Source organism: Gadus chalcogrammus, chromosome 22 (assembly GCF_026213295.1).
Source record: "Gadus chalcogrammus isolate NIFS_2021 chromosome 22, NIFS_Gcha_1.0, whole genome shotgun sequence".
In the NCBI taxonomy this organism is placed as follows: Eukaryota; Metazoa; Chordata; class Actinopteri; order Gadiformes; family Gadidae; genus Gadus; species Gadus chalcogrammus.
In genome coordinates, this window is record NC_079433.1 from 19,864,865 (window position 1) to 19,877,364 (window position 12,500).

General features: G+C 43.8%; 1 protein-coding gene across 6 annotated transcripts in view; it reads right to left on the bottom strand.

Moving 5' to 3' along the window:
- runx1t1 (RUNX1 partner transcriptional co-repressor 1) overlaps positions 1 to 12,500 on the bottom strand; it is a 69,124-nt gene that overhangs the window by 20,065 nt on the left and 36,559 nt on the right. For all 6 annotated transcript variants that reach the window (XM_056582356.1, XM_056582352.1, XM_056582355.1 and 3 more), the window contains 3 exons: positions 12,099 to 12,236; positions 9,522 to 9,763; positions 4,377 to 4,466 (listed from right to left, as the gene is read on the bottom strand). In XM_056582356.1, the coding sequence (XP_056438331.1) occupies positions 4,377 to 4,466; positions 9,522 to 9,763; positions 12,099 to 12,236 (470 nt within the window). The remainder of the gene's footprint in view (positions 1 to 4,376; positions 4,467 to 9,521; positions 9,764 to 12,098; positions 12,237 to 12,500) is intronic.

The window sequence follows — 12,500 nt, forward strand, 5'->3', positions numbered from 1 at the left end:
CATTGCCACGCAAAATATGAAATTCGACAAAATGTATTTGTACTTGGAATGGGTGTAAATACAAGCACAGCTGTGGCCATGCGTACGAACCAAATCTACTGGTAGAATAGCGATATTACAGGCAAAAAGCAAAGCATTTAAGAGTGTCAACGTATGCATCAAGCAATCAACATCCATATACGTCCCGTGTTTCCTTTAATTAGAAAAAAATAAAAGTCTAATTTTAAACAGAAATTGGTGTCAAACCCTATGAAAGACAGCTGTGAAAAATTTTGGAAATGTAGTGCAATGGCTTATCTTGCGTTAATTGAAGATCTAGCAAACCATAGGCTCTCCGCAGGGAGCGCGTTTTCAAAGATCGCGTTGATCTGCTTTGCGAATTGCTGACGTCTCACCTCTGTGGGCTGTGACTCCCGACCCAGCTGAATTAACTGCATCAGTCACTTTTTCCCATGCAGCAAGCTCTCTTTAATTTGTAATGTCTTGTGCACTAAGTTAACCAAAAAGTAGCTTGTTTTTGAGCGTTAGTGTTGGAGAAGTTTATTTTCTTCGCTCTCTTTGCCATTATAGTGGTTAGGGGAAAAACACATTCTCATGGTTGATAAAGGATGCGGTGTGACCTCATCTTCACATTCAAACCGCTTATCCAGGGTCGGATCGCAGGGGAAGCATCTCCAGAAGGGGGCCACAGACTTCCCTTTCCTTGGTAAGGAAAGCGAAGTCTGTGACCATATATGGTTAATTGGAGGCATTTCTAAATGCAAATGGTCTGAGCGTGAACGCGCATGTTACTTAAGAACAGGTGGGATTTAGCAAGATTCATTACTTACTGATGTGCGTACGATTGCCCTACGCACGTTTGATAAATATCTACAATTCCGCACATCCTAAATTTAATTCGTAAGAGAAAATTCAGAACCCTTTCTACGCACGGTTGATGAATGAGGCAGGTTTCCAAAAAGTGCATTTGCAGGCACCAAAAACGACGGGTCCGCCTGGACGGTCGGCAGAAACGTGCAAGACGTCTGTGTGGACAGGGGCTTAGTGTGTGAACACAAACTCACAAAGTATCACTATGATGAAGGAGAGGGCCACCTTCAAAGGTAAATACAAATATATATATTATTATTATTTTCTTTTCAATTTTCCAATTCTCTAGTATAACAGGGGTTGGGCAATCTTGCATGGGCATGGCAGGCATGTCCTGTGCACTTCAAAGACACAGGGCTGGCTGAGTGTTTTGAGGGGGATGATGAAAGTGTTGCGTTGCCGTGCACTGTTGTTGGCGAGGGGTGCGAGTGGGCTCAGTTTTTCATGAGGCCGTGTTTAGCCTAAGAGCTGGACGTCTGGGTTTTCATCCTTTAATAAACTATTTTTATCTAGATTTGATCCACCCTTTGCTGCTTCCATCCTTCCCTCCTGCCTTCCCGTCTTATTTCCATTAACATCATCTGAATGAAAGACAAATCAATGCAAACAGAACCATTACTGCTGGTTCTAGTACTGTACTAATATTCCTTCACCTAAAGCCTCCCTCGACTACATGTATAAAACTCAGATGCTGTCCCTCACCTCACCTGTCCGAGTTAATGGTCCCTTAATCTTTTATTATCATAATTACCCTCAGAAAAAAGGATTCCTCTGACCACAGTGAATCCATCTTTCATTAATTGTAGGTCGTCCTAATTACCCCGGAGATAGTGGAAGCATTTAAAAATAGCCTAGGTCAAGGAATATATAACAGAGATAAGGGCTGGATCCTTTTTCATACGATCCAGTACAGTGTTTTTGCTCCTGTAGGCTTTCTAACAAAATGCAGGTAATACTGAGGCAGCATTTCTTGGATGTTGATTGGGTACGATCACCTTTTGCCATATCAAAATAAGACTATTATACTGTTTCTGTCTAGCAGAACGGTCCGGTTATTCCATGATGAAAACATTCCTCACGTCACCACAAAAGAGAGGGGCTAGACATAAAATTTGCACACAGAGGGAAGGAAAGGAGAATAAAGGAATGATTTGAGAACAGATGAGCATATTGTTATTGTTAGTTTGTCAGATGGGCGTCCCGTGTGGAACGTGTTCCAGTGACAGATGAGGTCATTCCCGCTGCACGGGTTATGATTTCCCCGCTTCCAGCAAACAGCCGCAACTAAGTTGTGGTTTGGTGTTAGAGGCGGGAGGGGGTGTTGGGGAGAGATTATTAATCTCTCCATTTGATTGTGTGTATGCATGCGTATGTGTGAGCATGCGTGTGTGGACGGTGCAATGGAATAAGGGAGAGCGGGGAGAGCGGGGGGGTAACATTAGCTTAATGACAAACTCCGAGCCCTGACATGCATTGTTGCAGCTGTGCTGCTACGCACCTATAAAAGCCCCCCCCCCCCCAACATCCTCCCACTGCCAACAGCTCTGTGCTACCATATGGTAGCTGGCATTAAAGGCCCCGCAGAGAGAAGGCACTAAAATTAGACTGGGGAGAGAGAGAGAGAGAGAGAGAGAGAGAGAGAGAGAGAGAGAGAGAGAGAGAGAGAGAGAGAGAGAGAGAGAGAGAGAGAGAGAGAGAGAGAGAGAGAGAGAGAGAGGATGCATCTTTGATTTTGCAGTCAGTGATGCACTTACCATCTGGCGAGGGAAGGAGATGGAGAGAAGAGGAGACAAGAAGAGAAGATGGGGCGGAGCGGTCGAGAGAGAGGGGAGGTGGTGATAGTAGAGGATGGGAAAAAGAGAGAAGGAAATGGAGTAGAGATGAGGTGAGGAGAGGAGTGGAAACAGGTGAGGAGGTAACTTTATTTTATGGCACCTAAGAAAGAGAGGGAGGGATACACCTAGATAGTGACAAAAGAGAGGATTGAGAACAGGGGAGTCAATGAGAGGAAGAGAGAGAGCAAGAGAGAGAGAGAGAGAGAGAGAGAGAGAGAGAGAGAGAGGGAGAGGCGTTGTGGTTAGGGGTGGAAACCTCCAGGAGAGGCCAGGAGAGAGTGTGACCGAGTTGGTGTAGAGCGAACCTTTCCAGCGCTGCGTAATAGAAACAAATGGTTCTATTGTTGTTGGCTCAGCCCCCCCCCCGCCCCCACACACTACTCTGCTCGCCATCATATTGATCAGAGTTTCATCCCAGGACTCAACCAGCCCCCCAACTGCATCCCTCATCAGACCCAGACAAACCGGTGCTACTCCAAAACACACCGTTAGATTCACCTCCAGAGAGACACATTCTAGAGACACCTATCAGAGATGGACACACCCACCCCCACACCCCCCCCCCCCCACACACACACACACACACACACAGACACACACACGCACACACGTTTGACCACCCACACACCATTCCACAATCTGAATGATTTGATTCCCTCAGCCCCCTTTACAGTAAGAACACGTACAACACAATACACGCAAAAGTATGTCTGCTTCTTCTTCTTCATTTCCTCTGGGTTCCCACCTCCCAGCAGAGGCTGTGGAGACGCCAGGCAGCTGGCTTGGATGAAGCCAACAGCCCAGTGATAAATGGGCGGTGGTAGGCGGAGGGGGGGGGGGGGGGGGGGGGGGGGGGAGGAGTTCTGCCCATAGCGCCCCACTAATGGCTGCAAATGGGAATGACTCGCCACAAATGTGGCTGAGAGGCGAAAATAACATATATAATCTGTTACTTTACATAGGGGTCTGGGAGAGAGAGGAGGCAGGATCAGTGTGTGTGTGTGTGTGTGTGTGTGTGTGTGTGTGTGTGTGTGTGTGTGTGTGTGTGTGTGTGTGTGTGTGTGTGTGTGTGTGTGTGTGTGTGTGTGAGTGTGCTTCTGTCTTGATTTGGGCCAGGGGATGAAAAGGGGACGTTGTCTCCTACCAAACACTGCCCTACTACTTGGGTAATACAGGAAAGAAACACAGTGTACAAATCTCTGCTACTGTCTAAATACTATGGTGGAATTATGAAGTGAGCTAGCATCAACACAATGGTCCCATTTAATCAGATAGCATAGAAGATAGATGGATGGATGGATGGATGGATGGATGGATGGATGGATGGATGGATGGATGGATGGATGGATGGATGGATGGATGGATGGATGGATGGATGGATGGATGGATGGATGGATGGATGGATGGATGGATAAATAGATCGATATGTGCTTGGATATACATATATGGATATAGAGAGTGAATACAGAAAAGAAGAGGAGGATAAAGTGAGTTTGGGATACAGAGAGAGACAGATAGAATGAGTGAGAGAGAGCCTGGTGAAAAAACAACATGAATAGAGGTATGCACATCTGTGTCTGGGCTAAAGAAATGTTTTCCAGATTTGGTCAGGCAGGCAGCCCCTCTGTGTGCAGTTGCAGTTCTTCTAGCAAATTGAAAAGATATATTTACCTTCAGAAAGGGAATGACAAAAGGTCGCAGAGGGAAGTTGGTGGCTTCTTGGAGCTTGGAGTGAAATTCCTCTATGGTTAACGTTGAATTCTGCCGCAGAGAGAGAGAGAGAGAGAAGAGAGGAAGGAAACAGGAAAAAACACATGAATCCATGTGGAAGACATTAAGCGATAATATTACGTATTGGAAGCTAAACTGTATCCTGGACCAGAGTGAATGATTTGGGCTCGGTAATAGGAAGCATATGGCCGGGGGCCACAGAGAAAGAGAGCTGCAGAAGAACTAAAGAGAAGCCATCACATCAAATGAACGGGACAACACATCTTCATCAAGAGACACAAAACACTGTATTTAAACATTAATGTAGTTCCTATTTCCTCTTTTATAGGTCGCTGCACAGAGCCAGACAACGTGGATCTGCAGATAAAGAAACATAACTGCATGCTTCATGATGAATCTATCCAAGGAACAAAAGTAATTTGTAATCAATCTTCGACACGCCGCTAAACATTTCACTGCGCTCCGCCCGATTGTTGTGATATTGCTTTATGCTTAACTTTCCAATGTGTTTTATCTCTTGGTTACAGAGTGACTTTAAAAAGTAAAATTTTATGATAAATGCTGCCATGCATGGGGGAAATAAATAACAGGGTTTCTGTTTAAATTGGCCTTAAGCAAGAGGGGGCTTTTAAAGTGGCAGCAATAGCAAGCAGAAAAAAGAAAAGTCACATCTGAAGTGAACTGTACGAAAATGTGTTGATTGCGTCTGACAAAGTAAAGAATACGTTTGATGCAGTTAATGTTCACATTCCAAGGCTGTTGGCAGATCACCGTCTCAGACTGCTTCCCCGTCAGTGATGAACATGAATGGATCCACCCATAATCGTAAATAGTTTGCACAGACAATAATCAAATATATTTTTGAGTTCGTATGGAATGGACTCGATTTCGAGGACATAATTAATGGATTGAAACTTCGGTGCAATGGGTGGTTTTCTCAATCGTTACATTTTTTTTTATGAACTACAGCTGAGTTTCTCAAAACTCTAAACACAAAACTGAAAAGAGTTAACCATTTTGTCAAAACTCCACAAATATCTTTCAAAATGAAACACTGCACTGAAAACCATGTTCTCTCTTCTCAAAACTGATTTTTTTTTTACCTTAAACGATTAACACAGCTAACATATGAATATTTCTTAGAGAGCGTCAATTAAACACTGGTGTAATAAATTTAAATGACTTCCATCAAAATACTGTTTAAATATGTTCTGGCTTCATGAGGCCATGTTAAATATTTAAATGTATACAATTGTTTAGAAATAGCTTCCTTTTTTTCCAAGTTTAATAGGTTGCTATGGTATGGTACAAAACAATATAAATAATGTTGCCATATTGTCATACAATGTTATGAATATATCATATAAATATTGCATTGACACATTCGTATCAGAATAGGTTATAATGCATATCTATCTATCCAATGAGCTCCAATTGGCTAAACTCACAATTCCAGCTTCCAAGAGTCATACTGTGTAGACCTATAGGTGATACTGCAACATTGTTGGATTTCTGAGAATGCACCAATGTTACCTATTTTTGCAACTCACAATACAGTAATTGCATTGATAAGTAAAATGAAAAACACTACCGTAAAATAAAATGTTTAGACTGTCTTTCAGGGGATATAATGATGAAATCAGTGCACAATTACAAACAGGTAACAAAGCACATATTTATTTGTTACTGTAATACAGTAAAATGTTTAGCTGAACTGACTGCAAAAAAAGCTTTTTATAGGCCAAAAAAAAAAAAAAGAATATAAATGCAGTGAAACAGATCTACATGTAAATCAGTCTGTATCCCTCCTCCGATCCTGATCAGGCCAGAGGAGCTCATCTACAACACAGCAGAGCTCACCTGAGGCCTCTTTATGCTCTGACACATGATTGAAGTGTTTTGCCAGTAGAGTTTGAACAGGTGAGAAGTGAGTGAGACCAATTGGTAATTGGGTGTGGCGTTTTGAAGGCCAGTGTTTTCCAGGTGAACCAAGTGTGCTAAATGATGAGATTTGTGCTTAGACCTTTGCAAAAATGTGATTAAGAATTTCTAGATATGCGAACAATGGAATCGTGCTAAGAGTTTAGCAGTCTGGAGTCTTGTAGCTGATACATGAGCTTCAAGTTTTCAGAATTGTTAAATTATATATATATAGTTTCATTTTTTTGTGCGTATGCAATCGAGAAAAACTGTAACATCTTCACTTGATTTTTAAGTTTTAATATTAAGGTTTAGGGTATTTATGGTAATTCTGTTTCACATGAGGTGATTGAACTGAATTGTTCTTTAAAAATGTGAACCTGGGCTTCAAAAAAATGAATTGATAGGCCTTACCTAAAGATCAAAAACTGAAAAAATAACTGTCAGCCTATCACTACAACATCCACAACAGCATACACAAGTTACAAGTCTTTTTCTATTAATATCTTCCTCCTTCTTTCTAAATAGCCCCTCCCTTAGGCTTAAGCCATGCTGATAGGATGTTCACAGACAGCGATATCCCTGTCTCTGTCGTCTCCCTATCTGTCGTTCATAACATCAGAAGAACAAAACAACTTAGAGACACATGTGTTTACCTACCAGTAGAAGCCAAGCAACCGGCTGCTTGTCTCCCACACACACACACACACACACACACACACACACACACACACACACACACACACACACACACACACACACACACACACACACACACACACACACACACACACACACACACACACACACACACACACACACACACACACACATCACAATCAGACCAAGGATGGCGCTTATAAGAAGCATTACTGTAACATTGAATTGGAATTTGTGCTTTTGATGTGTGTGTGTGTGTGTGTGTGTGTGTGTGTGTGTGTGTGTGTGTGTGTGTGTGTGTGTGTGTGTGTGTGTGTGTGTGTGTGTGTGTGTGTGTTTGTGTGTGTGTGTGTGCGTGTGTGTGAACATGTAAGCTAGCTCGGTTATATTTATCTCCCTCATGCTGGTTCTGTTGAACTGGCAGGTAGTCCACCAACTAGACTTCAAACCATCTCAAAAATAAAACAACAGCAACCATAAACGACATCACCACCGGGTTACCCTCTCTCTCTCTCTCCCCTCTGCCTCGTCCTCTCTTCCACTAACCGGAGTGAGGTTAGTTGTAAATTTTCAACACAATGCATTTCCACAAAGCAGATACAAACTAGCGTATTACCAAGCAAAAAAGAGAGGAGGCGAGAGACAGAAGGAGAGAGCGGGAGAAATAAATGAGCTATAAAACAAGCACGAAACCATGCAAGGTACAAAAAAAGTGAAAGAAAAACGAGAAACCAAGCGAGGAGGAACATCTAATTATAATAATGTTTTTTACTCAGACTCTCTCTCTCTCTCCAGTTATTTCCCAGAACTGAGTTTTGTTTCGCTCAGCCTTACATCTGTCGTCCCAGATTGCTCACAGGAGCTGTTTTTCTGACAGCTAGCAAAGCCTCCTGAGTCGCCTTCCTCCTGCTAACACCAGGACACAGCTAGCTAATTAACCATGTCACTCACTTCGAAAGGCAACGAGGGGGACACAGAGAGAGAGAGAGAGAGAGAGAGAGAGAGAGAGAGAGAGAGAGAGAGAGAGAGAGAGAGAGAGAGAGAGAGAGAGAGAGAGAGAGAGAGAGAGAGAGAGAGAGAGAGAGAGATTGGAGTAAAAGGAAATAAATCAGATAGAGAGGCATAGAGGCAGTGAGTGAGTGATTGCGAGAGAAAGAGAGAGAGTACCTGAAAGTACACAGGAGAGGCGATGAAAGTAAACATTCTGAACTCAAATTGAGGCTATGCTCTGTGCGGATCATTAAATAAAAACTGTCTTTGTTCCTCCTCCCTCTCTCAGTGCAGCGTTCACTCACTATTTCTGTTTTCCCTTGTTTCCTTCCCTCAAGTATCTCTGATGTATCTCTTTTGTTGATTCTTAATACATCGTTTGGCATGACATCTGTACTTCAGCTAAAGAATCACATGAATAACCAGGTTAACATTCTGTTTTAACTCACCTAAAGACAGCATGGTTTACTAAATATGTAGAATAATTATGCAATTATTGTTTAATCATAATTAATGACAATATGATTATGATAATTATGATTATTATATTGGTGGGCTCATCATGATTCCAAGAGAAAATTATATTCTTCTATGTTTTAAGCTTCAATTTTTTTAACATCAAATGTTTTAGCAGATGTCTTTTGATTAATTATTTTTGGATGTTTCTCGCTGAGCTAGGAATAAGTCTTCTTGGGATGTGATGTATTGAACATGTATGCATGAGGTTGTCTTATAGAACATGTATCCATGAGGTTGTCTTATTGAACATGTATCCATGAGGTTGTCTTGTTGAACATGTCTCCATGTGGTTGTTTGGTTGAACATGTGGTTGTCTTGAACATTTGGGTGGGTGACCAATTTTCCCCTTTGGGCAATCGCAGAGAAAAAGTGGTTCTGTGGGAAAACGATCTGTGTGTGGTTGGAAGACGTATTTGACCTGCATTCTTTTTGATTTCTGAAACTAGGGATCGCCTCATCAAAAGACAAAAAGTACTTCATCAAAAGCTAGCATTAAATTGATCTTGATTGAGACAGTAAGGAATAGTCAAACAGATGATTGTTTGGGTGTTTTTGTTGACTAGTCGAACGGTCTGAGTTCATTCCATCCTGCAAAAGACTTGTTCAAGACCTCACTACGTTACTTGCCCGTATTGACCTTTCCCAAATCCATATAATGTTCCATATAATGTAAAACATACATGATGAACGACACATCTGCTGAAGAACTGAAGCTCACGTTGTGAACTCACTGCTAGAAAAATATTCTATCACTACCTCTTAAATAAGCAGGCAAACTGCTTTGGTCGCACAACAGATGGCAAAATGTATACCACATGAATACGATCATTAAAATTAATTCATAGGATTATTCAAAAACGCGCATTACCATATGTTTATTGAAACATTAAAAATAAAAAAAAATAAAAAACGATCTGCAATTCATTCCTGAAAATGAGACAGTAAAAGACTTCCAGTGGGATGTTAGATGTTTGGCTTCTGGCCCGCCCCACTCACCACCAGGCCCAGGACCAGCGTCCGGACGCGCTCCCCGATCTCGGGCGAGATGTCGTTGCCGAACTGCTGCAGCGTGGTGAGGAAGCGCTTCAGCTTGCTGAGCTGCCGGGCGCCGCAGGCCGGCGGCAGCTGCTGATTGGCTAGCGAGGACGAGGACGAGGAGCTGGGGCCGTTGCTGTAGCCGTTAGGAGGGGAGGGGGCGCCATTCAGCGCCGTCGGGGAGTGACTGCTGCCGTTGGTTACTGGAAGACACAACAGAGGGGATCGAATAAAACGTTATGTGATGGATTTAGAGGTAGACCCTGGACATAGAGGGTCTGCTGAATGTTTAGCAAAAGTATAAATATAGAGGTGCCAAGACATGGTGAAGTTATTACTAGAAAGGCACCTTGCAGGATGTCAGAATTGGTCGAATGTTACACAGAGTGAGGTACACACACATCCACACATATAAACACCCACACACACACAGTCTAAACAGGAACAGGAGGCGGGAGAGCCCTGGAGTGGGGAGAGGCGGAGCAGCAATGAGTTCAGACCCGGAGGAGGCACAAAGCTTCTCCTCTTAATAAGATTAGGGTTGTGAACCTCCCCCTGGCCCAGGTCCAAACCCACGACAGTGAGGAGGGGGAGACGGCTGGGAGAGGAAAGTTAAAGAGAGACAGGGAGAGAGGGAGCGATACGTCGCAAGATACTCAAGCTGCATCTGGAGACAATTACGTCGGCGTGGTGGAAATCAAAGCCCGCTGCTTTGTTAAAACCTTTGCCGTGCTTAATGAGACAGCGTGTCTTGGCGTCTCGCGTCGCAGAGAAGCCCCGGCGCTAATTGGGGACAGGAAACCATCCTCGTTTTTTTTTTCAAATTGCCAGAGAGAGGGAGAAGGCAGAGGAGAAGGGTAGTAAACACAGACAAGATCAAGTAAGGGCGGCGAGCAACAGATATACAGAGGATAGGAGAGGGAGGGAGAGGGAGACACAGAGAGAGAGGATAGGAGAGGGAGGGAGAGAGAGAGGGGATAGGAGAGGGAGAGAGAGAGAGAGAGAGAGAGAGAGAGAGAGAGAGAGAGAGAGAGAGAGAGAGAGAGAGAGAGAGAGAGAGAGAGAGAGAGAGAGAGAGAGAGAGAGAGAGAGGATAGGAGAGGGAGGGAGAGGGAGACACAGAGAGAGGGAGACACAGAGAGAGGATAGGAGACGGAGGGAGAGGGAGACACAGAGAGAGAGGGAGAGAGAGAGGAGATAGGAGAGGGAGAGAGAGAGAGACAGAGAGAGAGAGGATAGGAGAGGGAGGGAGAGAGAGAGGGGATAGGAGAGGGAGAGAGACAGAGAGAGAGCGGATAGGAGAGGGAGGGAGAGAGGGAGAGAGAGAGAGAGAGAGAGAGAGAGAGAGAGAGAGAGAGAGAGAGAGAGAGAGAGAGGATAGGATAGGAGAGGGAGGGAGAGAGAGACAGAGAGAGAGAGGATAGGAGAGGGAGGGAGAGAGGGAGAGAGAGAGAGAGAGAGAGAGAGAGAGAGAGAGAGAGAGAGAGAGAGAGAGAGAGAGAGAGAGAGAGAGAGAGAGAGGATAGGAGAGGGAGGGAGAGAGAGACAGAGAGAGAGGATAGGAGAGGGAGGGAGAGAGAGAGAGAGAGAGAGCTAAGGACAACAAGCGAGGAAGTGATCAAGAAGGAATGCACGCAAGAATACCAGAGAGAACAAAAGAAGAGAAGAAAGAAAAATAAGGTAAAAAAGTAAATACAGCTTCCATGGAAAGGACAAAAGTAGCTCTTCAGAAGAAGACTCAGTTCTGAACCACAGGCCTGTGAGTGTTTGATTCCAGCACTCTTCGCGCAAGTGGTTAAGTGTGCACTTCTAAGTGAATACCAGGGGGTAATTTGCCCGGCAGGGGCTGTGTGTGCATCATACAAAAGCTCTTGATATCTCCAAAGTGTGGGAGTTGATGGAGTTGTTCTTGGAAACGTCTGGATTTTTTAACAAACTGCTTAATGCAGTTTGTATGGAATCTGTGCGTATTGCTGCCATGAAGAAAGGTTTCTACATTAAAACAGGTCAACACACTTAGCACCATGCTTTGCTCTTTCTGTATTGCTGCTCAGGTGTTTGATGTAGATACTGCTCCTTTATTTGTATACGCCTCTGCTTGGATGTTGAAGTGAGTGTTAAACCTGCCAAGTCGAATGAATGCATGGGTGGCGATGGGTTTAGAACAAGAGTTAAACAAATAGATGGGTGATACCTGTCCAAAATGAACCTGCCACCATCCAATGGTACAACAATTTGACCATTTTGATTGTATTGACGGGTCAAAACAATCAAGGCTCATGGTAGAACAGTTGTTGTCATTATGCAAACAGCTTAACCCACAACAGCGAACATAACCACATTGGTTTTTCTAATGGCATATGCTGTAGAAGAGCTTATTATATCACTACCGGCGGACAGCCTATACCACAGCAAACTACATTATATACCTTGTTGGTGAGGATTATTGATTATTGTTTTTTTTTATTGATACAGTGGTGTGTGTAGGGGAGGAGGTGGAGTCACATGTGGTGGGGGTGTAGGGGGGGGTGGACTCACGTGTGGTTGGGGTGTAGGAGCTGCTGCGGGGGGCTCCCTGCGTGCTTGGTGGAGGAGGCATGGTGGGGGGGGTCAACCTCGACTGTGTCTTGACGTCTGCAGGTGAGTCGGGCATGGTGGAGCGCTGCCCAGTGCGATCTGAGGGGCGAGAGAGAGAGAGAGAGAGAGAGAGAGAGAGAGAGAGAGAGAGAGAGAGAGAGAGAGAGAGAAGGTGTTAGGACTACAGTATGTAGAAAAAAAAAGTGAAAGTAGAAAAAAAAAGTGATTAAAGTGGATGCTATTGTAATTCTCATTCATACAGACACACACTGGTTAAAACCTGTGTTTAACCTGGCTCAGGTGTAGAAAAGTTGTAATGATATATAACATATCCTTATATCCAAAAATAATCTATCAATGTAA